Source organism: Doryrhamphus excisus, linkage group LG15 (assembly GCF_037039965.1).
Source record: "Doryrhamphus excisus strain RoL-2023G ecotype Guam linkage group LG15, RoL_Dexc_Guam_v1.1, whole genome shotgun sequence".
NCBI classification, from domain to species: domain Eukaryota; kingdom Metazoa; phylum Chordata; class Actinopteri; order Syngnathiformes; family Syngnathidae; genus Doryrhamphus; species Doryrhamphus excisus.
Genome location: NC_136371.1, coordinates 1,355,320 through 1,382,880, shown reverse-complemented (window position 1 = coordinate 1,382,880; position 27,561 = coordinate 1,355,320). Strand labels below are relative to the sequence as shown.

Here is a 27,561-nt window from a genome sequence, read left to right as displayed (position 1 = left end):
TACATAATCATGTGACCACTAAACTTTAGCTATTACATGTACGGTAATACCTCAGATGAATGAACTTCTTTAATGAAGCAAAAAAACTGTCATGATCTGCTGCCCCCTGTTGTCTCTGTTGTGTCCTGCCTTGTTCTCCTGGTCTGCACACCTGTTGCTCATCAGCCATTAGGCCTTCTTATAACACTCCACTTCCATTGGTCAGCTGTCAGATTGTTTGCCTTGCATGCCTCATTTTTGATCCTTTTTGTCTCTCTGTTGTACTTGTACTGTAATTTTTGCTGCCTACTATCTGGAAGTACTTGATCAACAAAATCCTTATTTGCTACTTTGTTTGTACTTTTAGTTTCCCAGTGACTGGCGTCTTTTGTTGTACTTTGTTTATTATTAAATACATTTGCTCTGGGGTCTTCAACACGTGGCACTAGTGCCACCTAGCGTAACAGAAACAAATCTGGTCATGACTTTTCCCCGCAGCTACCAATATTGAGTCCAATAAACTCATATGAGCCGAATATTTTGATCTCGGACCGATAGCGTTCTCTCCCATCTCATGTAGGAAGTTGTCCCGAATCAACAAGCTTTAATATCAGGAATATCGGATCGATGGCCACCCATTTGAGGGAACAATAAACTTTATACTGATATGGAGCACAAAGAGCTTTGACCCAAGAATATAAAGTTTATGACTCAGATGGAGCCACAAAATGAGTGCAGGTAAACATACCATACTCGGGTACAGATCCATCCCCACGTTTGAGGACGAGATGTGCCCGCCGTCCACCATTCTTGATTAGCTCAATGGCACGTGAATGCTTCATGTTCTTTGTGCTCTCGCCATTAATCTCCAAGATCTCATCCCCCACCTTGAACAGAAGATATTCATTGTCAGAGGAGCATAAGCCAATGGCAAGATCCCATTTAAGAAATACCATACCCTCATCTTGCCGTTTCTGACAGCAGCTCCGTCCTCCGCTAGTCTCAACACATACAGGTCCATGTTGTACTCTCGTCCTCCTCTCAGGCTGAAACCAAAACCTTTGCTGTCACGTTCTAGGTCCACCGAGTAGAACTCATTGTCCTGTGAGCGACAAAGTAATACAATAATGCAGAGTTGAGAGCTACAGATCAGTTAGCAAAGGGACGTTCCAAGTTCCAACTTTGCCCTTCCATCTTTGGTATAAAGTCATAGTATAAAGTCATATTCATACCTACACGCACTATTAGATATACTGTATCACTATTACAGACAATTCATATATTGTCTTTTGAAATAGGAACAATGGCTGCCTTATTATAACAATATTGCAGCAAAGTTAAAATGAGTCATAGGTTTCCAGAATATTACACACATATTTTTGTATTTCTTCCACAACCGTCAAACAATCACTGTTGGCACTAAGAACATGAGTCATTTGTCCAAATAATCTGAATTATTTACATATTGCTCATAACTTTAATAATATCACTAACTGTTAAAATGTAATAGCTTTTTTATATTATATTACATCATCCTGAATTTAACATTCATTCATTCATACTGCTTATCCCCATGAGGGTCACAGGCAATGGGCAAGTTGGAGTCACAAAGGTGATTAATTATGATTAGTTAATTTAAAAACTGTGATTAATTTGATAAAAATTTTACATATTTTGACAGCCCTATTTTTTTCGTCCATAATACCATAACCATAATACCATTCATTTTCTTATTCTCAAGAGGGTCACGGGCGTGCTGGAGCCTATCCCAGCTTCAGGCGAGAGGTGGGGTACACCCTGGACTGGTGGCCAGCCAATCACAGGGCACATATAGACAAACAACCATTCACACTCACATTCATACCTATGGACAATTTGGAGTCACAAAGGTGATTAATCATGATTAGTTAATTTAAAAACTGTGATTAATCTGATAAAATTTTACATCTTTTGACAGCCCTATTTTTTTCATCCATAATACCATTCATTCATTCATTTTCTTATTCTCACGAGGGTCGCTGGGGTGCTGGAGCCTATCCCAGCTGTCTTCGGGCGAGAGGCGGGGTACACCCTGGACTGGTGGCCAGCCAATCACAGGGCACATATAGACAAACAACCATTCACACTCACATTCATACCTATGGACAATTTGGAGTCGCTAATTAACCTAGCATGTTTTTGGAATGTGGGAGGAAACCGGAGTCACAAAGACGCCCAAAGGCGGAATCGAACTTGGGTTTTGATTTTAACATATAAAGCTATATTTTTAATGCTGACTGGTAACACAGTAAATCGTAGTTCAATTAAAAATGTATTACCTGTGGTGTTTGAGTTTGTGTTGGTGGCGGGGGAGGAACTCCTTTCGACTTTGAGTTATTACTTAAAAAAAGACAAAGTTTAAATAATTACTCCAAAAACTGTTTCCTGCATATACTATATATTTACATGTGCACTTACCGGGACTCTTTGGACTGTTGGGGGGTGTGTGTGGTGGTGATGGTAGCTATCTTCTCAGCATTGGTCAGCAGAGAAGCATTGGAAGACTCTTTGGGAAAACAAAAAAAAAACGATGAAATGACACAATAACTAAAAAAGTATTCGACCTGCTTTTTATTTTAATACATGGATGAAAGGGATTTGACCCGTGTGCTGGTGCTGCAGCACTGCGTACTTCCATTTCCACAGTTGAGCTAAAGTGAAGAGATTAACATGAGCAGGAAGTGCTTACATGCCGGCACTTTTTTTTTCCCCCATGATTTTAATCCTGGCAAATTGGCAAACTATTAAAAACGGCAAAGGCAAAAATATGCTGCAAGCACACAACAGAGAGAAGCTGTACAGATGCTCCTGGGGAACTACATCTTATTCACACTCAGTGACTCATAGTGAGATGTACGGGTTCACAGTAGGGATGAAAAGCGCTCTTGCTATTTAAGAGTAGCACGAGTGGCCTTTCTAACCCACCACGACCATGAATAAGTCATGTGCTACTGCATTATGACACACGCATGCAAGGCTCTGAGCCAAAGCCTTACCATCACCGGGGATGATCCTGAGTGAGACAGTGTTCCCGGCTTCCTTGATCAGGTTGACAATGTCCGAGTGGGACTTGTTAGTGATGGAGCAGTTGTTGACGGCCAATATCCGATCGCCGACCTTCAGCTTGCCACAACGGTCTGCCGGGCTTCCCTCGATGATGCGCCCTATTTTGTGGGGCATGGCCACACAAGCATTTCCGGCTTTTGTGTTCACATACATGTTTGTTTGATCGTTGATTGGTTGTATTGATCGAGGAAAAAGAAGAGAGACAAAGATAGGAAAGATGAATTGATCATCCCGAATTATGTCACCCGTAGAAAGACACCAGGTATTTTGAGCTTGACTGAAATGATTTCACATGCAAAATACAAAAGAAGAAATAATGTGTGTCAGTGCAGAGTCAGAGTTCAGCTGCTTTTCAAATCTGTTACATAGCCAAGTTTATACCATGCAAAACTGATTCATATATTGTTTATCTACTAACAAATTTCTTTAAAGGGGACCTATTATGCCCTTTGTATTGACTTGTGAACTCCTATAGAGCAGCTACATACAATTACCCACGAAAAAAGCTTTGTAGATCTTCCAGAATCTGCACCTATTCCAGCTATATTTCCTCGGATTTCCAAAACGGTCTGTTGACTAATGACTTCCAGACTACAGTCAAAACTTTCTTTCTAATTTTGGCCATATAAGAGTTGATAATAAATGAATAAACTTTGCCTTTTCTTATCTGAGATTTTCATGGCCCGTCACTCCCGGGCCTTAACTAGAACTGTACCTGTACCCATTTCCTCGCTATGTTCCTCAGAGTGGAATCTCTGAGTAACTTTTTGTATCCTTCCCCTAAACCATGATGTTGAACAATCTTTGTATTCGGGTCATTTGACAGTCGTATGGTGCTGTCATGGTGTTACTCTTCAGAGAAGATGCAACTTGCAATTGGCCACCTTAAATACCCTTTCTCATGATTGGCTTCACTTGCGTATGTAGGTCAAGGGTCAATGAGCTTACCAAACTAATGTCCAAACTAAGTATGCATATATATATATATATATACAACATTTTATCCAAAAATCAGTATTAGGTATCATACCCTCAAGTGTGAACGTAGCTCACGTGATTGTTTAGAGTCATTTCTAGAAGATAAGAGATCCAATGTGTTAAAGTGGACCTATTATGCTCATTTTTCTACCCTTTGTATTGAGTTGTGAACTCCTTAGAGCAGCTACACACAATAACCAGCACAGAAAGTGTTGTAGTCCTTCCAGAATCTGCACCTATTCATCTGTATTTCTTTCCATTTCGTGCTTCCTGTGAAAACGGTCCGTTTTAATGTATTCCACCCACCTACCATACCTATGGACAATTTGGAGTCAACAATTAACCTAGCATGTTTTTGGAATATGGGAGGAACCCGGAGTACCCGGAGAAAAAACACGAATGCACGGCGAGACCATGCATAGTCGAGGGTGGAATTGAACCTGGGTCTCCTAGCTATGAGGTCTGCGCGCTAACCACACAGCCCGGGTTGACAAGCGCTGCTCTTCATGAAATCTTATTTCATGTTCTTAATAACACACATTCGTTTACATTTCAGCTCATGTCCCACATGGTTAGAATCTATTCATAGCGGGATTGGGAATGTGAATAGGAAAGTCAATTCATCTCATGCTCCCAAAAGGAATCGGAGAAGTGAGAAAACAGTAAAACAGGCCCTTCTAAAGGTGAGCCACACACACACACACACACACACTGCTGTAACAATAAATAATGCTAAATAACACCCATCCTCATCCCATGGGATCAGTCAAAGCAGCTAACATCCATTCGTGGTTTTTTTTGCATATGACATACCACAGTACATCATCATAACGGCTAACTACACAAGAGACTTTGGTTTGACATTGGCAACGTAGATCCATTACTCGGTGGTTAAATCAAATCAAATTTGTGCGAGGAGAACATGGATGACAGCTCATCACTACCCCAGCAACTTTCATATTCGCAATTTGGCTGTTTACTGCAATACGTGAACGCAGATGGGAGGTCGGAATCTGCGATGATTATGTTTGTGATATTTGTGATAAAGCCACAGCCGCCCTGATCCTGATCCTGATAGAAAGAGCACTGCTCATGAAGTCATTTCTAAATCCGTAAGCTCATGATAGCAGGTTTGTGACCTTTGTATTAAGCGCACCTCTGTCAAAAGCCATCAATTCATAAAAGGGATACAACCTGGTGGAGTATAACTCCACAAATACTGTACTACTTTGTTGAATTAAGCAGCCAAGGCTCTGGAAACCCAAATATTGCAGTTTTGAAGTAATTACTCCACAATGATGAATCACTGCAGGAAAAAAAATCAGAAAGATGCCCAAAGATGCCATCACTCACCGAATGTAGTGCCGGCATCAGGCCTGGAAACGGAGGACACAATGACAAAACCGAATCCTTCATTCTCTCCACGTTGGATCTCCACGTCATATGGCTGCAGCGAGGCGGGAACAACCGTGCTTCCGCTGCCACCTCCTCCGCCGCTGCCGATGCCACTGGTGGAGCCGCTGCCCGAGCTCACAGTGTTGAGAGAGTTCTGGCTCCCCTGCGGGGTCCGCTTGCCCTCGGTCAGGCTCGGTGCCTGGGTGCTGCTGTGGTGGGAAGAAGCTGGCGATGGCGGAACATCACCTTCCCCTTTTGACACTAGTTGTGAAAGGAACGGGTTCTCGTGTTAGGGAAGCGGCGTCGCAGAACATACCGTATGTATATTTCCCATCACCTCCATATCCGGTGGTCTTGCGTCTGACCGTGAGGTTGACGTGGCCTTGTTTGGCGGCCTGCTGCATCAGCTGCACTACCAACTGGTGGGACTTGCCTACCACTGCTGTGCCATCTACACAGATTAGCTCGTCTCCTGAACGCAGGCGTCCATCCTCATCTGCAGCGCCATACTTCACGATGTGACCTATGTAGATCTGCAACAATCAAGGAGACACAATTTAAGTTTGAAACTTTACTAAGTTAGCTGAGCGTTTGCTAGGCTTTCTGGTTTTCTGGCCATTTGTCAAGTGGCTTTCGCCTGGCACGCTGCAGCCCTCTGAACTGTTTTCGACCTCAAACTTTGACTGGCAGCTGCTGATCTGGCTGGAGACCCCTGACTTACCGTGTATGAACTCAAAAAGTAGGCACCATTAGTGCTTTTCCAACCTCGCCCGTCTGAGGAGGAGCACTCATTGTCGCACACATTTTGTCAGAAGCACCGCTAGTGCCGTGGAGCTCAGGAGAACCGGGATGCGATGGGACTGCGTTCACTCATTGTCGGACAGCGCCACGTTTACTAACTGCACAACATCGGTATTGCGTTTTTTTGCGGTAGTACCGTGATCCAGACAGTGAGTACTGTGATTCTCTCTACCTCTGTGGATGCACAACACGTCCGACATTAATGCACCTTTCTCGGCAATGCACCTTTCTCGTTGCTTCTGTCTTCAGCAACAGTTTTTGCGGATATATTTTGCAACGCCCTCTGAAAGGCTTTCAGGGCTCAATTCCAATTGGGCAAACCTCGTTTAAACCATTGTTCAACACAAGAATACAACATTCTAGCTAGATTTATAGGTTAATATTGTCTCACAATACTTTATTTATAGTGTCTCTAAATGGATTTTATATTATTATGGCAAACTTTAAACCATATGTAGTTGAGAGTCCATTGGGACCATGGTGCCACGTGAACCCTTTAAGTATTGTGTGGGACTGTCCTATTTATCACTCTGATGGAAACAAGCAAATAGTTACCAAGCATTGTCTTTGGTACAAACACGACAAAAAAATTGACTTTGAGTATCCCCAGTTAAAAAGCAACCTCCGACATAAATAAGATAATTGATTGAAGGGCAAACCAGCAGGGACTAATTAGCATTCGGATGGTATGTAACAGTAGCAGATGAAAGATGAACATAAATTGAACATATTGTTGAGCGATTCAGAGGTAAGTGAGTACTTACAGGCTCCCCTGGCTCATTTCCTCCAAGTATCCGGAAACCGAAACCTGTATCCTTTCGCCAAAGGAAAATGTCCTGCTCCTGGCAATCTGGCACTGAAATAAAACACAGAAAGACCACAAAGAGTGACAATGTGCTAAAAACGCTGGCATCTCCCTTCTCCGCTAACTGAATAGCTTCTATGTAGGGTAATGTCGTTAGCCTCAGTTGATAGCACTTTTGTGTAATTTGTACAATTGTTGATCAGTAAGGTGTTGTGGATTTTGAACGTGCCACATCTATAGCTACCCGTCGCCTCATTGAGTTAGATTGGCGTCTTGCACGAAGCCCACAAGCGAGAGTGACTCTGCAAAGTCACTAGCTGTGCAACACTTGCAACACTCACAGATCTGTGACGTAGGGCTTCAGCAAGTTTGTCGGCTAGTCCAGCTGCACACTGACCCATGTTCACCAAACAGTCACCAAACTTTATTCTGATATTTCGATTTTATACTTAAAATATCACAACTTTTTCCCCAAATCAACCTTCCAAAAATTGCAACTTATTACAGAAATTATTGTGAAACTCAATTTTACAAATATTTTGTTTTTTTTTCATAACATTGTGACTTTATTCTGATAATATTTCTATTTTATTCTTAAAATATCACAACTTTTTCCCAACTTAACCTTCCAAAAATTGCAACTTATTACAGAAATTATTGTGAAACTCAATTTTACAAATATTTTGTTTTTTTTTCATAACATTGTGACTTTATTCTGAAAATATTTCTATTTTATTCTTAAAATATCACAACTTTTTCCCAACTTAACCTTCCAGAAATTGTAACTTATTACAAAAATTATTGTGAAACTCAAGTTTACAAATATTTGTAATTTTTTTTCATAACATTGTGACTTTATTCTGATAATATTTCTATTTTATTCTTAAAATATCACGTTTGCAACTTATTACAGAAACTAAATTTTTTCCGCATAGTATTACGCAATGCTGACTACATTTTTGTTCTAATGTTAAAACAGCCTTCCCTCGTTTATCGCAGCGGATAGCTTCCCAAAATAGCCCGTGAAAAGTATAATCCACAAAGTAGCTAAGTAGTAGCTTTACAATTATTATATATGTTTTAAGACTGTAAAACCCTCTCAGACAGGCAGTAAAGGGGACCTATCATAGTCCCTCTAAGCACTCTGGAGTGGGACCATCCACAGCGGAGTGGGCGTGTCTGGAGACCGTTTTCGCAGGAAGCATGAAAGTCGAAGAAATACAGCTGGAACAGGTGCAGATCCTGGAAGATCTATAAAGCTGGTTATTATGTGTAGCTGCTCTATAAGAGTCCACAACTCACAACTTGCACTTAAAAAAATCTGCGAAAGAGCGAATCCGTGAAAGGTGAATCACAATGTAACGAAGGAACACTGTATTAATATCAGGACTTTATGCTGAAATTTCCACATTATTCCTGTGAAATTACTGGTCTTTTTTCCATGTTGTTTTTGTCAGTTTTCTGGTATAATTGTATTTTTAAAATGCAGTCAAGGGCCATTAATAAGAAGAGTCACAGGCCGGATTTGTCCGCCACTTTGTACATTCCTGCCCTAAACAGATCATAATATATACAATTTTTCACTCGCTTCTGAAGGGAAATGATTGTACTATCGATGCCTGACGGACTCGAGTCTGAACACAAAGTCAGAATTGGTGTCTCTTTCACAGACTTCTTTGACTCTGGAACTCCTCCAGAGGTTATCAAACACATATACTAATCAGCCGCAGCTTAAAGCGGCTCTATCCGAGCCTAGTTAATATTTAATCAGCAGCAGTCCTAGATTCTACAGGCATCCACCATTATTAACTTGCGGCTGCTGGCAACAATCACAAACCTGCTACAAGCAGACCTGCCAACCATGAAGACGTTTTTTGAGTACTGCTCTCGATACTGAAAAATCAAAGGATGCAGAGGACAATTTGATACGTTTTAAAAGATATATTTCCCATTTTTGCTGTTTTTCTTGGACGTCACTTTGGATTCCCGTGCTTTCATAGAACCTTTCAACCGTTTGTTCGTTCAGCAAAACAGACAACATGTCTGCTTGATCCGCTTCCAAGGAAACTCAAAGATTCTGTTCCCAATTTTAGGTCCATCAATCTTAAAAATTAACCACTTTCCTCTGGCACTGTGCCTGCAGCGTGATTCGACCTCTACAAAAAAAAAAAACAAACCTCAACCCTGAGAGTATTTCTAATTATAGGCCGGTCTCTAACCTCACATTTATTTTGAAAATCCTTGAAAAAGTTGTAGCGCAACAGCTCAATGATCCCATGAACCTCTTCAGTCTGGTTTTATTATATATTATTATAATAAGAGCATATTGGTGCTACCGGTATGATCTTATAGATCTTATATGGATCGGACTTCTGAGTACTGTGGTGTCAGTTGCAGAGTCCCCCAAGGATCAGTGCATGGCCCTCTTCTGTTCATTATTTACATGTTGCCGCTTGGCAGCGACATCTTTCGCAAACATAAGATTAGCTTTCACTGTTATGCCACTCAGCTGTATGTGCCATTAAAGCGGGACTAAACAGTTGTGACTTGTGTTCATCCCTCAATTGTTCATCAAGCAGACTTCAAATCCAAACGACACAGCAGATCTTATCCAGGAACATAAATATTCACCCAGCGCTACTCACGTCTGCTCTCGTACATGCTCCTGGACTGCGCCCAGATCTTAAAGGGGTCCGGTTTCTTCTGGAGAGTGAGGGTGCCATCTGTAGGGTCCGGAGGGGGCAGGCCTGGCAGCGACTGGGTGGGTGGATCAGAAACGGGCACCACAGCCTCACTGGGCATGGCAGGTGGGTGACTGGGAGAATCCGTGTGGGCACTGCGATGGCTGCACACGCTGTGCTGGGAGCTGCTCTGGCTGTCTTTCCTCTCTAACTGGTGCTAAACGCATGAGGGGAAAAAAGAGATGTTGGTGCAAATAAGGAGAATACGGAGATTGAGGGCACGGTGATGCGGTAAGTGCGTCAATATTGGAGCGGAGATACAGGAAGTGTAGGAAAAGTGACAATGCTTATGGTCGTCTTTGTATTGAATCAGTCCTGAACAAGCATGGAAAACATGGTTTCCATGGTTGCAAGACAAAAACAAGAAAATCTATTAGTTATTCATCCGGTGATCCTCTTTTCACTGGAAATTCAAGGTCGGTCTTGATTGAAACAACTTAATGAAAACAAAACGTAAAATCTCAAAACCTTCTCGAGTGAAGTCGATGTTGAACAACAAATTATCTTTAATATTAGTGTGGTAAGGCTGCACGGCGGTCCAGTGGTTAGCACGCAGAACTCACAGCTAGGAGACCAGGGTTCAATTTTCCCACATTCCAAAAACATGCTAGGTTAATTGGCGACTCCAAATTGTCCATAGGTATGAATGTGAGTGTGAATGGTTGTTTGTCTATATGTGCCCTGTGATTGGCTGGCCACCAGTCCAGGGTGTACCCCGCCTCTCGCCTGAAGTCCTTCGCGACCCTTATGAGGAAAAGCGGTAGAAAATGAATGAATGAATTAGTGTGATACTCCTGAAATTTCTGAAAATTTAAATGGTGACGCGCTTGATGACGCGGTTGAGACAGCACAGCCTCTCTTGCATATGGTCGTATACTCGTAGCATCTATGTAGATTCTAAACCGGAGGCAAAATGGTTGCTGTGTGTGCAGCGTGACATTTCCCTGACGTAACACGGAAGAGCAGAGTGGGTTTGTAGTCCTTCCTGTTTGGGAAAACTAATCCAAAGTGACAGCCAAGCAGGGCTAGTGGCACCCTCCTCCCGTTATCCGGCCACTGTGCCTGACTGCGGTAGGTAACACTCATTTCAAAGTAATCCTAATCCAAATGTTTGACAGGGAGGGTTTTTAATTCCAAATAAAAGGATGACTTTTCTTCCATTAAACTGGTGGGAATTTAACCCACCGTGGAGCGTGCGTGTCAATATGGCATTGATTGAAAACTGCATTGGCATCACTTCTTAGCTGATTAAAAACTCTTTATCCTTCACTCCACTTCCTCTTTCGATCAAATTCCCATATCTGCTAACCTCAGTGCATCCGCTGTAGCCATCATACACATTTTTTGGGATAACCACCTAAAATGTAAACCCTCGGTTGTGGCTGACAGGTGGCCACTGCTGAACGATTCAAGCGAGGCTCGGAAGTACAGAGTTCAGGACAGTAAAAAAAAATACTGCAGAAGCAAAATAATGGAAGTATAAGCAGCACAAGTGAGGAGCAGCGGTGCTGACAGGACAAAGAAGAAACGGGAAGCTGTTGATGCAGCCGGGAAAGAGTTGCATTCATATCATATCTTTGTATCTTTTGGTCTTTAAATAGCACACCTCACTCATGACAGCACACACACACACACATAGAAAAAAAAACGGTAATTGTGATACTCACCACCAGCTTTGGACTCCTCTTGGCCGGCACCACTCCTGCAAAGCATCGGCAGAGAGATAGAGAAATCATGAATGACCGCTTGAATTTGCTTCCCTGATGATAAAACTCCAAGGGCCAAGGAAACGGGCCCGAGATCCTGCAGCCCGACTGAGCACGACCGGTTCTTTCACTCTTCTCTTCACGACCCGCCCGAGCAACAGCGAGCGCTTGGGCTTCTCGCTGATCTAAGTGATCTCCTCCCCCTGTGCTGATTCCCGCTTCACTCAGCGCTCGCACTCGCACTATTAGCAGAGGAGCTTCCTGCATTTGACAAGCTGACTGATGGCGGCAGCAGCAGCAGCTCTTCTGGATGGATACTCCAAGCTACAGGTCTCCACTGTAATGTGCACACCTCCAAGACCGCTTGGCTAAAGATACTGGGAAGTGTTTCCTACCACGACAAAGACACAACTGCTGATTCCGCTTCATGCCTCTGCTTTGCTCATGGGTTACACCGAGATGCTCATCTTCCTCTCCTCATCTCTTGTGCCACCCCCACCTCGTCTCATATAGCATTTAACACAGAAGATCAATCTCATTTGTGTTAATGAAATATTAATAGTTTGAATGCGGTTATCAGGGGAGAACATTTCACTGTGTGCCAGTGTTGGGAATAATCCACATTCCTTACTTCGCTGCTTCCTGTTCACCATTCAAACCACCTCAGCAAACCAAGCATCGTGATTCACGTACAGGAAATTCATTGAATTAACACCAGCACTCCCACTGCTTATTTATATATTTTTTTTTTCAAAAAGCCATCCCTCTCCCTGTTCGTGCTGCTACCTATTACAGCAGCACGTGTGTGTGTGACAAAAATAGAAAAATGAATGCATGAACTACATCAGGCAGGACTGGGACAAAGAATAAATGTTGCCATTGCTATTAAAAAAGCTTAGTACCGATATAGTGGATGTTTTTTTTTAAACCCCAAAGCATTCATTTGCACCATTAGAGCAAGCATTCACTCATTCATTCATTCATTCATTCATTTTCTACTGCTTTTTCCTCATTAATCATGATTAGTTAATTTAAAAACTGTGATTAATCTGATAAAATCTTTTGACAGCCCTAGTTTTTTTGTCCATAATACCATAACCATAACACCATTCATTCATTCATTTTCTTATTCTCACAAGGTTCGAGGGGGTGCAGGAGCCTATCCCAGCTGTCTTCAGGCGAGAGGCGAGGTACACCCCTGGACTGGTGGCCAGCCAATCACAGGGCACATATAGACAAACAACCATTCACACTCAGCATGTTCGACATGATAGAGTGAAAAAAGGTTCTCCTCTCATTCTGTGCGGAAGTGGTATATTTTTGCCTTTTATAAAAGTAAAGTAAAAGTAAAAGAAATAAACTCTAACTTCAATTTTGTATCCAATTTTTTCGCCTTAATGATAAAAAAAATAATAAAAAAAACTGCTTGTTGTGTTTAGTTGTGTTGTCATTTCATTGATGATCTGACACATTTATGTGTTACAAACATTAGTTAATTCATTCATTTTCTTACGTTTTTCCTCGCGAGGGTCGCAGGGGTGCACCATGAACTGGTGACCAGCCAATCACAGGGCACATATAGACAAACAACCATTCACACTCACATTCATACCTATGGACAATTTGGAGTGGCTAATTAACCTAGCATGTTTTTGGAATGTGGGAGGAAACCGGAGTACCCGGAAAAAAAAACCCACGCATGCACAGCGGGGAGAACATGCAAACTCCACACAGAGATGGCCGAGGGTGGAATCAAGCATTCACTCATCATTCTTTATTTATTCTATTACTGTGACTGATTTATGCAAATTCTCGCCCACTGTGCACTGAGAGAAATCTAACATAAAGTCACAGCCACATTAGCACATGCAACAACATGCTTGTTTTCATCTTCAAGCACTTTCTGCTGCACGGGCAAAAAAATCATTAAATGTTAAAACTCTCTGTTGCTGCAAAGCCCATCTCTCTACATGATTCATAATTCATCCTTGCTATTTCCCCTCTCTTGCTCCCCCCGCTTCTGGATCTCTCTCCCTCTCATCAGATTACGAGATGCCAGCTACCGGAGCAGCTGGAACCACGTAGATGCTGATGACGAGTGCGCATGCTTGCATCTGTACACGTATTGCATCGCTTTTTCCCCTCGAGGGTTAAATATTAGAAAGTCAGGAGTCAATAAGGCGCCGTTCCGAATACGGCAGCAGGTAGGGGACCCGGGGACACTAAATTATACCGTGGGGAAGGTCAGTAGAAGCGTATCACTTTGAAAACAAGCTCTGGAAATTGTCAAACTACTGACAAGGTCAAGCATAATAATTAGCAACAGGAAGTGAACGTAACCACAGCCATATGGCATATTTGAACACACGCCGAACAAGACAAGAAGAAAGATTTAAAATGGCCGTCGTATTAGTTTTTAGGTAGTATCTCAGCACACAATGCAAATCTTTATCTGCCTCACTTACGCTGACATTGAAGTGTAATTCATCATGTATGGAACATTTATGAGCACCTGAAGCTGTGGGAAGACAGTAGCATGTTCACGCACACGCACACACACACACGCACACACACACACACACAACACACACACACACACACAGGTCTGTGGAAGCGTGCATGTGTACAATGTGTACAAAGGTGTTTTTTCCGATTGCCCTTTGACGAGGAGGTATGAGTGACGGACACATTCGTAATGATGATTGGCAAATGATGTCGGAGGTCAGCTCCCTAAAAAAAAAAAAAATGGCACCACAACAAATGTGTTTAATCAATGAAGACGGTGTAGAAGTATGCAGTAATCCTTCATGAATTTTAATCATGAGCTATTGCAGGGTTGCATGTACAACACAGTATTGCACTGCTTTCTACATTCTCTCTCTCTCTCTCGCTCTCTCTCGCTCTCTCCTACTACATAGTCTTCTTCTGCCTTTTGTTCTCATCAGCATTGTAACAATGCCCTCTACTGGCCTCTTGGCAATATAATGATGGTATTACTTCAAGGCATGGCATCGTGCGCAGACATTTGACCTGAGGCTATTTACCACCTACCTCCTGTTTAAAAAAACATAAACTTTTTTAATCTTTATATTGAAATATTGAACATATAATAATTTGGGGTCAAAAATTAGTATTTTGCATAATCACAGGAACATCGATAAACATCATCTTCGTTGGCAGGCCCATCACAATCGAGAAATAGCAGTATGTATGGGCTGCTGCGCTTCATTGGCAGGCCCATAACAATCGAGGAATAGTAGTATGGGCTGCTGCGTTTCATTGGCAGGCCCATAACAATCGAGGAATAGTAGTATGGGCTGCTGCGCTTCGTTGGCAGGCCCATAACAATCGAGGAATAGTAGTATGGGCTGCTGCGCTTCATTGTCAGGCCCATAACAATCAAGGAATAGTAGTATGGGCTGCTGCGTTTCATTGGCAGGCCCATAACAATCAAGGAATAGTAGTATGGGCTGCTGCGCTTCGTTGGCAGGCCCATAACAATCGAGGAATAGTAGTATGGGCTGCTGCGCTTCGTTGGCAGGCCCATAACAATCAAGCAATAGTAGTATGGGCTGCTGCGTTTCATTGGCAGGCCCATAACAATCGAGGAATAGTATGAATGGGTTGAATTTGAGCTTCATTTTTGTTGTCCACTCATGTCCGCTCACTCATACAGCTCGAATAGGTGCAGATTTTGGAAGATCTAGAAAGTAGAGGTCTACGCGGCTGTGCTTGTCCTTGGCCGCCCGGCCCCACAGCCGTGGCACGACAGCTCAAGATAGTATAAATTGTGTGAAAAAGATGATATAAGGAGACATTAGTGTTGACACCAACTAAGACATTTGTGAAGAACTATCGCGGAAAGCAAAAACTCTTGAGTTTTCGATAGCCGTGGCCACAGACGAGACTTCTTCAGTCCGCCCCGCCCCGTTAGCCGAGGAGTCCGGCCAGCCTTGGGGCCAGCCGCTCCGTGTAGACCTCTACTAGAAAGTTTTCTGTGCAGGTTATTGTGTGTAGCTGCTCTATAGGAGTCTGCAATTCAACACAATGGGTTGAAAAATGAGCACAATAGGTCCCCTTTTGGCAAAGCTCATGAGCTAAATAAAATATACAAAGTACTAGATGTGAATATGGAGTATGAAGATTGTTTGCCTATGGCCCAGGGAGCCAATCCAAGCTGGCTTGGCCTTTTGCCCAAACCCAACACCAGCTCACCGGTGACCCGAATAAGGACAAGCAGTATACAAAACGGGATGGATTGGTTCTCTTTTGTTGAGCAAAACCTGCAAACTTTACCCTAACATCTATTTTATACTTTAATGCATCACAGCTCTTTGCATGTTATTTCAAATTTCACTCTTCTCTGCGTCATTCTTTCCATTTTTCCCTGCCTTCTAATTTTCTCACATCTTCTTGTCTGGGCCTCTCAGGGGACAGGTGCACTGAGCACTATTGTCATGGCAACTGCTGCGAGAAGACAAGATGGAGGACTCGTTGCTTGGCCTGGCCTCCTTTTAAAAACAGGATCTGGTATATGAAAACACCAGATGTTGTTATTAAAATTAATATGGGTTAGACTTCAAAGCATAACTTGGAATTTAAATTCTGTACTGTATTCATGGAAAACGTCATTACTCATGTTATCATAATTTGATTTATGTAGTCTTTCTCTATGTAGTAACGATTATTTTTGTGTCTTTACCAGTGTTAAAAAAAATCTATCCTTTGGTCTAGGATGGGCCACTACACAGGACAACCATTTCCTAAGTAGCTTTCAATAAATGTCTTCATTGTTCTTCATTGTTCTTGTAGTGATTGAGTGCCGACCCAACAATTGAGATAGTTGCTAGCGGTTGAGTGTCGGGTGAAATATAAAAACCCCTTTTAGCTGAAGTCGAAATTGTTCCTTTTCTCCTCGTCGAGTAATTTGCTAAAGCTCAAACTCACTTTCCGTGCTAAACTTTCAGAGTCAATCTCACACTCGCTTCACTGGCTCTAATCCCATACTTCCATACTTCCACTTGCACTGTGGAAACATGATCCTCAACCTTCTTATTTCTTTCCCTTGATATCAGCTTAACCTAGCCCTTCTTTGCCTCTCTAATTGTCTCTCCGGGCTGATTATGCACTTCCTTGTCGCCACATTTCTTCAGATAATTCAGGAATAGTTAGCAACTATTTCCTGTACAGCTTCAACAATTAGTTGATGAATTGATGATTAATGGATGATGCAAATATTCATTCATTCTATGCTGCTTGTCATTATTAGCTTGTCACCGTCTTATGCTTGAGCCTATCACAGCTAACTTCGGTCGTTGGCCAATCGCAGGACACAAATAGATAGACAACCATTCACACTCACGTTCATACCTACGAGTGACCGCCTCTCCCAAGATGGGGACCTCAAAAGGTGCAACTGGGAAGTTTAAAACGATGTTTGTAACAATGCCTCCACTTTATATGTAAAGTTACTTGGTTACGAGAAATTACTTGATGCCGCACAAGGGCGGCATCAAGTAACGAGCATTCTGCATTTATGGCTGGCATAAAATATTACTCCTCTCTCAAAATGTTGCAGTATGCACCTTGTAATCTTAAACTTGTTTCATAAAATACAATATATAACAGGCCAGCGGGCACGTTCGTGCATCAGTCACTCACTGTGTTTTTTTTGTCTGCTTGTTTTGGGTGGTGGCTGGTGATATAGAGTCAATTGGAAAACTGCCTGTAGTACTGAGCGCGGTGCTTTTAAGAAAAATACAGCAAGGGGCTGACACATTATTGTTATGTTGATTGCCGTGTTTGCAACTTCACACAGTTTATATATATGAAATAATTATAATATATATGAATAAATACAATAGGACAGCGGGCACGATCGTGCATCAGTCACTCACTGTGTTTTTTTTTTGTCTGCTTGTTTTGGGTGGTGGCTGGTGATATAGAGTCAATTGGAAAACTGCCTGTAGTACTGAGCGCGGTGCTTTTAAGAAAAATACAGTCAGGGACTGACACGTTATTGTTATGTTGATTGCCGTGTTTGCAACTTCACACAGTTTATATATATGAAGTAATTATAATATATATAAATAAATACAATAGGACAGCGGGCACGATCGTGGATCAGTCACCCACTGTGGTTTTTTTTGTCTGCTTGTTTTGGGTGGTGGCTGGTGATATAGAGTCAATTGAAAACTGCCTGTAGTACTGAGCGCGGTGCTTTTAAGAAAAATACAGCAAGGGGCTGACACATTATTGTTATGTTGATTGTCGTGTTTGCAACTTCACACAGTTTATATATATGAAATAATTATAATATATATGAATAAATACAATAGGACAGCGGGCACGATCGTGCATCAGTCACTCACTGTGTTTTTTTTGTCTGCTTGTTTTGGGTGGTGGCTGGTGATATAGAGTCAATTGAAAACTGCCTGTAGTACTGAGCGCGGTGCTTTTAAGAAAAATACAGTCAGGGACTGACACGTTATTGTTATGTTGATTGCCGTGTTTGCAACTTCACACAGTTTATATATATGAAGTAATTATAATATATATAAATAAATACAATAGGACAGCGGGCACGATCGTGGATCAGTCACCCACTGTGGTTTTTTTTGTCTGCTTGTTTTGGGTGGTGGCTGGTGATATAGAGTCAATTGAAAACTGCCTGTAGTACTGAGCGCGGTGCTTTTAAGAAAAATACAGCAAGGGGCTGACACATTATTGTTATGTTGATTGTCGTGTTTGCAACTTCACACAGTTTATATATATGAAATAATTATAATATATATAAATAAATACAATAGGACAGCGGGCACGATCGTGCATCAGTCACTCACTGTGTTTTTTTTGTCTGCTTGTTTTGGGTGGTGGCTGGTGATATAGAGTCAATTGAAAACTGCCTGTAGTACTGAACGCGGTGCTTTTAAGAAAAATACAGTCAGGGACTGACACGTTATTGTTATGTTGATTGCCGTGTTTGCAACTTCACACAGTTTATATATATGAAGTAATTATAATATATATGAATAAATACAATAGGACAGCGGGCACGATCGTGCATCAGTCACTCACTGTGTTTTTTTTGTCTGCTTGTTTTGGGTGGTGGCTGGTGATATAGAGTCAATTGGAAAACTGCCTGTAGTACTGAACGCGGTGCTTTTGAGAAAAATACAGTAAGGGCCTGACACATTATTGTTATGTTGATTGCCGTGTTTGCAACTTCACACAGCTCATATAGATGAAATAATTATAATATATATAAATAATTATAACAATCTCAAGGAGCACTTGCACAGATAGCTGAATAACAAACAATACATAAAAATACTAAATCACAGATCATGGATACAGATAATTAAAGGGAGGCGGGGGTGAACAGATACGGATACAGATAGTGGTGTACTCGCTCATCCCTAGTAAGAATGTTTCGGTATGCAAACCTGATATTGAACTTTATATAGACCAGCTAAATTCAGCCTGACCCATTAACAAATAGATGAATTTATCAAAATGTACAACATGCTACCTCCTACTCCGTCTTTGTCTCTCCTCAGCTGGCCACTCAGTTGGAAACGCTGTAATGACAGTATGGTGTCAAACCGTAGAAAGATGATCTATGCAGGCTGGTCTACTGACAGACTAAGCACCCTTTGCACACTTATAATAATGATCCTGACATTTAACACAAAATAACGCTGTTATTCCAGCAGCGGCGCACAAGGGCAGCTCATTAGAGGGTATCATTAATGCGGGTGCTTATAGCAACCCTGCCAATAATTGAGACCTGGGTCAGGTCATTTAACAACGACAACAATGAAGGACAAATGTCACTCGGTGTACGAGTGGCTGCTTTACAGGAAGGAAAAACTTTTTGATTTTACAGTAAATTTATAGATGTAAGTGACTTTAGGGACCTTGTTCTCCTGAGAAAAATAGTATTTTGTAGATATTTATATCTGTAAAAAAATACTGGAATATGCAGTTCTAAAAAAATATTCAAATTTCGTCCCCAGATAATGCCTTTTTATTTTTACGGAATTTGTGACATGCAACTAGCGCGGAAGAGTAAATTAAGTGCTTCAATAATGTAAAACAAAATATTATTAAGTAATACATTCACAACAAAGCCACCAGTAATACAGAATTCAGAAAATGTTCTTCGCTTTGTTGGCAGGCCCATAACAATCGAGGAATAGTAGTATGAGCTGATGCGCTTTGTTGGCAGGCCCATAACAATTGAAAAATAGTAGTATGGGCTGCTGCGCTGTGTTGGCAGGCCCATAACAATCGAGGAATAGTAGTATGGGCTGCTGCGCTTCGTTGGCAGGCCCATAGCAATCGAGGAATAGTAGTATGAGCTGCTGCACTTCGTTAGCAGGCCCATAACAATTGAAAAATAGTAGTATAGGCTGTTGCGCTTCGTTTGCAGGCCCATAACAACCGAGGAATTGTAGTATGGGTTGCGGCACTTCGTTTGCAGGCCCATAACAACCGAGGAATTGTAGTATGGGTTGCTGCGCTTCATTGGCAGGCCCATAACAACAGAGGAATTGTAGTATGGGTTGCTGCGCTTCATTGGCAGGCCCATAACAATGAAGGAATAGCAGTATGGGCTGCTGCGTTGCGTTGGCAGGCCCATAACAATCGAGGAATAGCAGTATAGGCTGCTGCGCTGCATTGGCAGGCCCATAACAATCGAGGAATAGTAGTATGGGCTGCTGCGCTGCGTTGGCAGGCCCATAACAATCAAGGAATAGCAGTAAGGGCTGCTGCGCTGCTTTGGCAGGCCCATAACAATTGACGAATAGTAGTGTGGGCTGCTGTGCTGCATTGGCAGGCCCATAACAATCGAGGAATTGTGGTATGGGCTGCTGCGCTTCGCTGGCAGGCCCATAATGAGCAAACAACACATTTTCCCACCCTTCAGTAGAATGTCATTAAGATGATACATGAAAGCAAACATCAAGTCTCAGCAGCATCTGTGTCAATCACTTTGACAGGTCTGTGGTGGCCTGCTTTTCCATCCAGTGATCTATTCTGTGTTACTAGCCAACCTCCCACTTGTTCCCACATTCAGCTGTTCCTCCACTGCCATGCTCACTCAGCCCATCGCCTCCTCACCACAATTCTTTCCAACCCAGCCAGTCCACATATTTATGACCCGCTCTCCTCCTCATGTTTTTTGGGGGCTGCTTACAACTGCGCCAACCTGTCCCCTCTTCACCAGATAAAATAGCAATTTTTCTATGCTTAATCACAAATGAATAATGTATTGTTATGATATCACACGTACCTCTCTGCACCAGCATTGTGACCTCACTTCCTCGGGGGCATTTGCTCAGCAAGTCCACCACCTGGTTGTGGCTCATGTTTTGGACACTTCTCTTGTTAACCTCCATCAGGATGTCCCCCTCCTTGAGGCCCCGACAGCGTGGATAGTCCACAATCTGCTTGACCCTCTGCCCGCCTCCTGTCAGGCTGTCTGCTATGGTGAACCCAAATCCTTTATCTCCCTTCTCCATGTGTATGGTGATCAGCTCGGGCTGGGTGGCTATAGACGACGCCAAGGTGACCACATCGCTGGTGTAGGCATGCAGGCTGTTGGAAACCACCTCAGCAGAGGGACTGTGCGCTCGAGGCTCCCTCATGCCGTTAAGCGGTCGACCCTGGTTGGAAGGCGAGTCGAATGTTTCCTGTCCGTTGACAATAATAGGCTCCTTGTCCAAGATGGCCACTGATGTGACCAGACTTGTATTGGGGTCATCGGGGTCAAAGGGCAGGGGGTAGCCGCGACATAAGGCCAAGTCCACCATGGAGCCAATAGGGATGGATTGGAAGATCTTCACCACCTGAGCATGGGTGTAACCCAGCACGATGGTGTCATTCACGCTAACGATGACGTCACCTGCATCACAAAGAGTAAATCGCTTGAATAACTCATATGCTTCATATTCAATGCATGCTGGATATTTAAGAAACCATTTGGAAAGAAAACAGTGTCTCCTATTGATGGGAAACATGTACTGCACCTGTCTCCATCTTGCCATCCACGGCTGCAGGCCCGTCCAGGACCAAACTTTTGATCTGCAGAAACTCATCTGGTTCGTCTCCGCCAACCACCGTGAAGCCGAAGCCACGCCGGCTCTTCTTCAACTTGGTGTTGATGAAAGTTCCTTTCAGTTCTGCTGGGTTTCGGGTGAAAAACGGCTTCCCCCCTGCATGAAGTTGCAACACAGGCAACACATTAATATCTGCAGTCTGCATCATATCAAATCACCTTTATCAAATGTCACATTTGTCACTGACATTTACGGCTGCCGGGACAAGCTATGAGTAATTTGACGTGTTTTTAGAGTTTTTTTTTGTGGTCCGTTTTGAAACTAGGGTGTGGTGTTTGACAGGATAAATGCAAAATACAAATAACCTTGCTGGTACACATGATAAAATGTATATTGACTTTGTTATAGTCAATATAATCAATACATTTTACATTATGTTATTACATTACAGTACTTTCAACTACATTTAGACTAAATTTAAACACACACACACAGGTCTGTGGAAGCGTGCAATGCATACTGTATGCAACATAAGCATGTAGGCAGGTTGAGAAGATGGTTCTGTCCACAGCAGCGACTTCACGTGCACACAACTACACATATGCCTAGCTTTACTTTAAAAAAACAAGGAATATATGAAGTTCATATTACAAATATACCACATAAGGTGTCCAGAAATATTTCAGTATTGAACAAAGCAAAATTTGTTCTCAATCAGAAATCACTCCACACTCTTTATTGCTCTCTGGTTCTACCATATCTTACCAATTGTGTGGAAATATGGGCTAATAACATTAAAAAAAAACAATCTTCACTCGCTAAATGTACTGCAAAAAAGGCCAGTAAGGATAATTCATAATGCCGCCTACAGAGAACATACTAACTCCTTATTTCTAAAATCACAAATACTTCAACTTGCTGATATAGTTCATCTTCAAACAGCTAAAATAATGCATAAGGCTAAAAATAAGCTAAATTAGCTAAAAATGTCATCCAATACTTCTCTACAGGAGAGGAGAAATATGACACTTACTATGGTACCCATTATGTCATTGGATGCTCATATCACCTCCTACTGCGGTACGAGGTACATTATTAAAAATAAAAAACCTCAAACTGTATTATAGAAAGCAGGAAGTGAACAAATGTAACAGTTACTGATTGTAAAAGTACCAGATGGAGGGGTAGGATTTAATAAGCTTTGCTTCTTCCTACTCCTTTTGGACATGTGGAACTGGGAACTGATTATGGGATGCATTCAATTGTAATCTGATGCACGTTCTTATGAAATAAAACCATTACCATTACCATTACCATTACCATTAACAACAACTACCAAAACATTATGACCACAAAGCGTCCAACACACAAAGGGAACAAAAAAACTGCACAATTACGTTTGGCTCCTGTTGGGGCTGGAGGTAGAGTTGGCGGGACTTGAGGGTCCCTGTAGGTCTCGAGGTGGTTTGAAGCGTAGTTTACCAGTGGTGCTGCTGCTGAGGAGTGCTCTTCTATCCACTCTGTACGGGGAAACCGTGTAGGTCAGTCCACATGTACGCAACACAAACTTGTATTTCCATGGCACACATGAATAAACACACATAAAGACACACAGAAGAAGAGCATTCAAATGTTTTATATGTTTTTACATATGTGTATTATTGTGGTTGTAGAATGTAGCGCAGAAATACACCTAATCATACCACGTAAGGCAATCAAAATATTAGAAACATCACTCAGTATGATGCAGTGCAGTTGCGCACCACTGCAAGTTACAACCACAATAATAAATGCATTGTTATAGTATGATGTATCAAAAATTATTATTATTATTATTATTATTATTATTATTATTATTATTATTATTATTATTATTATTATATGCAATGGTCAATGGGCAACGCTGCCAAGTTCATTCATTTCATTGCTGGAGCCTATCCCAGCTGTCTTCGTGCGAGAGGCGGGGTACAGCCTGGACTGGTCGCCAATCAATCCCAGGGCACATATAGACAAACAACCATTCACACTCACATTCATACCTATGGACAATTTGGAGTGGCTAATTAACCTAGCATGTTTTTGGAATGTGGGAGGAAACCGGAGTACCCGGAGAAAACCCACACATGCACTTGGAGAACATGCAAACTCCACACAGAGATGGCCGAGGGTGGAATTGAACTTGCGTCTCCTAGCGAGGTCTGCGCGCTAACCACACGACCGCCGTGCAACCCCACCAAGTGAAATCATATTAAGTAAAATAAAATTTAAATGACCTAAAGTAAAACCTAGACTACACACCGAGACTTGGGGTATCGCTTAAAAAAAAGAATGATATTTAACAAACGAATGCAATGAAAGAGAAACCGAACCTTAGTGTGTAGTGGACAAGCAAAAAAGACGAGACACTGACAGACATGAAGAAAGAAAGAAATGGGCAGGAAACCAACCTCGAATATACCGCTCACCTTCTGGAGGCTGCGGCTGCTGCTGCTCCTGCAGGATTTTTCGACGCCGCGCCTCCACCACTGGGTTCTCATACTGGGTCTTCCTGTTGATATGACTAACACAGACAACCAACGGTGGTTTACAATTGACGGCTCACTAGCTTAAGTGTGTACTAAGCTCTATTTAGAAGCTGATTTCCTGTGAGGTGATATGCCAACAAGGTGATTTACTTACTCGACATAGTAAATGCCATACACTGGGTCGTCTATCCGCTCCCATCCTGGCGGCAGCTCTGAAATAAAGACACAGAATATAAAACATCAATGGCATCCTCCCTGTTTGTTTGGTTGTTTTTTGTTTTCTATACCGCTTATCATTACTAGTGTCGTGGGGGTGCTGGAACATGACAAAAAAAAAACCTTAAACTATATTAGGAAAGCAGGAAGTGAACAAATGTAACAGTTACTGATTGTAAAAGTACCAGATGGAGGGGTAGGATTTAATAAGCTTTGCTTCTTCCTACTCCTTTTGGACATGTGGAACTGGGAACTGATTATGGGATGCACTCAATTGGAATCTGATGCATGTTCAAATGAAATAAAACCATTACCATTACCATTACCATTACCATTACCATTACCATTACCATTACCATTACCATTTTTGACCCTTTGTATTGAGTTGTGGACTCCTCAAAGTTCACCCCTCTGTGACATCACAAAGGAGTGTGGAGTTTGAATGTTCTCCCCGTGGGTTTTCTCCGGGTACTCCGGTTTCCTCCCACATTCCAAAAACATGCTAGGTTAATTAGCCACTCCAAATTGTCCATAGGTATGAATGTGAGTGTGAATGGTTGTTTGTCTATATGTGCCCTGTGATTGGCTGGCCACCAGTCCAGGGTGTACCCCGCCTCTCGCCCGAAGACAGCTGGGGTAGGCTCCAGCAGCCCCCGCTGGTATCCACAACTGGCGTTTTGTATTTCACAACGCATGTATTCCTAATCTTCTCCCATTATTAACTGAAAAACTGAATGGAAACCAGGTTCATCCCCCCGCCTTCTGAACAGCAGATGCAGCCGACTCCCTCCTCTGTGCCCTGGGCATCCCGGAGAGCAGACAAAATACACGTGTCGTGCAAAAGTAGGTATTCCTGATTATATTTGTTTCCCCTTACGCTGGTTTTGTCTATATTATATTGTCCATAGGTATGAATGTGAGTGTGAATGGTTGTTTGTCTATATGTGCCCTGTGATTGGCTGGCCACCAGTCCAGGGTGTCCCGGAGACAGCTGGGATAGGCTCCAGCAGCCCCCCTCGACCCTCGTGAGGATAAGCGGTAGAAAACGAATGAACGAATGCTTTTAATTCCGATGCAAAACAGAGTCATCGTACCTATATCACTCTCCAGGTCTTCCGTATGGATCCCCTCTTCTCCAAGGTCAAAGCAGGATGGAGGAAATAAAAACAAAAAACAGAAAAGGGATGGAAAATAACAGAAAATCAGGAGGGAAAGTAAGAAATTTGTAAGAAACATTGGAAAGACAAACCCTTGAGAAAGTCACAACAACATAATGTATACTGGTGCTAAACTATACTGGTGCTATGCTATACTGGTGCTATGCTACTTGCATCTTCGCCACATGATGGTGCAATTTCACGGTAAGCGTGCTATTCCTAAAACACTGGGATACCGCACCCGTCAACTTCTTATATTATCATAGCTAGGATGGACAGAAATAACAATCATCTTTGCTGCCTAGCGTTGTTGTTTTTTTTATTTAAGTACTACAAATAGATTTGTGAAAGCTTACCATCATCATCACACTCTTCCAGAGGCCTGGAGGCTTTGTCTCTACATCGGGGATCCAACCAGGATGTGGTCTTTGTGTTGTGGCTGGAAGGACACAGAAGAGACAAGAAAATATTTTCAAACCTGTCAATTAAAGTATTGTCAAAACAGATTTGAACCAGATTGCATATTTACTAAGGACTTTGGGCCTCTGCTGCAGAGAAAAATAAGCATAACAAAGTAGCACAGAGATAAACAATCAATTCCCTGACGTTTCCTTCATTTGTACAAAGAATCAACAGTGATTGTAAAAATGAACATACAAGCTTTTTAAATGTACAGTTCCGTTCTGGTGGTGTGCCTTTGTTGTGCTGCAGAGGAGAGGACAGAGAGGCGGAGGTGGTCAGGTGATCAGGATGTGATCTCCTTTAGAGATTGACACATGCAGGGATTAACACGAAAGCAGCGGCACCCAGCAGGGCCGCTCAGGCCTTACAACCATACAGTATAATTAGTACAAAGCCACCGGACGTGCAAAATGGATAAAATAACGCTCAGTTTGGACTCTTGGGAAAAACAATCAGACTGCACTTCCGGAATAACAAACAAAAAACAGACTGTGTACATATATTTATACTGTATATTCTGTATTTTCATTCTTTTTTTGCACCTACTTTACCAAAACAAATTCCTAGTATATGTTTGATCATACCTGGCAATAAACCATTTCTGATTCTGATTCGGAAATACTGTATATGGACGACTTAGTGACTTGTAATTCAAAAAGAGGTGTTTCAAGCGCCAACACATACTCTATGAAGTAAAGTTCTCCATTCTCAGTGTAAGCCATCTCCCAGTTTTCGGGCAACGGCCCCAATGCATCTTCTGGGGAGACTTGTGGCTCAGCCAGGGTCTGCCGCACACTGTCCGCGGTGGAGATGGCTGCATTGGTCAGACCACAGGAAGGAGCGTTGTCACGTGCGGGGTATGGCCGGAGGATGCCGCCGCGGCCCTCATCCTGGTCGCTAGGGTTACCTGCGCACAACAAAGGAGAGGGAAAGAGGCTACGCACTAAGGATCCTGGGCAAACACACCAAACAGGCACAACACAGAACAACAACATAGAAGATATTTTATATCAGACATGAGCAAGAAAAGAACAGTTGACATCAGCAACCTCTTAATCATTATCCTATTGTACCCATTATTATTATTAAAACTTAAATTAAAAAAATACAAAAAAAACCTTAAACTGTATTATGGAAAGCAGGAAGTGAACAAATGTAACAGTTACTGATTGTAAAAGTACCAGATGGAGGGGTAGGATTTAATAAGCTTTGCGTCTTCCTACTCCTTTTGGACATGTGGAACTGGGAACTGATTATGGGATGGACTCAATTGTAATCTGATGCATGTTCAAATGAAATAAAACCATTACCATTACCATTACCATTACCATTACCATCCTTCCCAGCTCATTTATATTGTACTGAAAGGACCCCGGGAAATATGCTAATTTTTCCACCAACAGTCTTTCCCAAACTGTTTCTGACCCCCACCCTGAAGCTCTTTTCCCCTAATGCTAGCTTTTCCAGGCTTGCCCCCACCCATTTCCCAGCCCCTGGCCCAATAGCATTCCATGACTTCTGTGCTCACTTCAAGCCTAATCAAATGCTAATGCAACACTGACAATGACAAGTGGACACAGGCATGCATTCATACTATCAAGAGAGAGAGAAAAAAAATATTTCTTAT

At 42.3% G+C, this 27,561-nt stretch overlaps 1 protein-coding gene across 14 annotated transcripts in view; it reads right to left on the bottom strand.

Moving 5' to 3' along the window:
* The window catches only part of LOC131104915 (membrane-associated guanylate kinase, WW and PDZ domain-containing protein 1-like), a 75,902-nt gene that overhangs the window by 4,358 nt on the left and 43,983 nt on the right, over positions 1–27,561 (bottom strand). For 6 of the 14 annotated variants that reach the window (XM_058052582.2, XM_058052596.2, XM_058052592.2 and 3 more), the window contains 19 exons: positions 26,619–26,886; positions 26,130–26,177; positions 25,829–25,911; positions 25,410–25,448; positions 24,254–24,311; positions 24,022–24,134; positions 22,972–23,094; positions 21,545–21,730; positions 20,809–21,420; positions 11,472–11,506; positions 9,709–9,961; positions 7,023–7,114; positions 5,795–5,990; positions 5,416–5,718; positions 3,015–3,218; positions 2,437–2,524; positions 2,298–2,358; positions 938–1,081; positions 728–866 (listed from right to left, as the gene is read on the bottom strand). In XM_058052582.2, coding sequence (XP_057908565.2) covers positions 728–866; positions 938–1,081; positions 2,298–2,358; positions 2,437–2,524; positions 3,015–3,218; positions 5,416–5,718; positions 5,795–5,990; positions 7,023–7,114; positions 9,709–9,961; positions 11,472–11,506; positions 20,809–21,420; positions 21,545–21,730; positions 22,972–23,094; positions 24,022–24,134; positions 24,254–24,311; positions 25,410–25,448; positions 25,829–25,911; positions 26,130–26,177; positions 26,619–26,886 — 3,045 coding nt within the window. The remainder of the gene's footprint in view (positions 1–727; positions 867–937; positions 1,082–2,297; positions 2,359–2,436; positions 2,525–3,014; positions 3,219–5,415; positions 5,719–5,794; positions 5,991–7,022; positions 7,115–9,708; positions 9,962–11,471; positions 11,507–20,808; positions 21,421–21,544; positions 21,731–22,971; positions 23,095–24,021; positions 24,135–24,253; positions 24,312–25,409; positions 25,449–25,828; positions 25,912–26,129; positions 26,178–26,618; positions 26,887–27,561) is intronic. The other 8 variants (XM_058052588.2, XM_058052597.2, XM_058052585.2 and 5 more) reach the window with 7 other exon arrangements.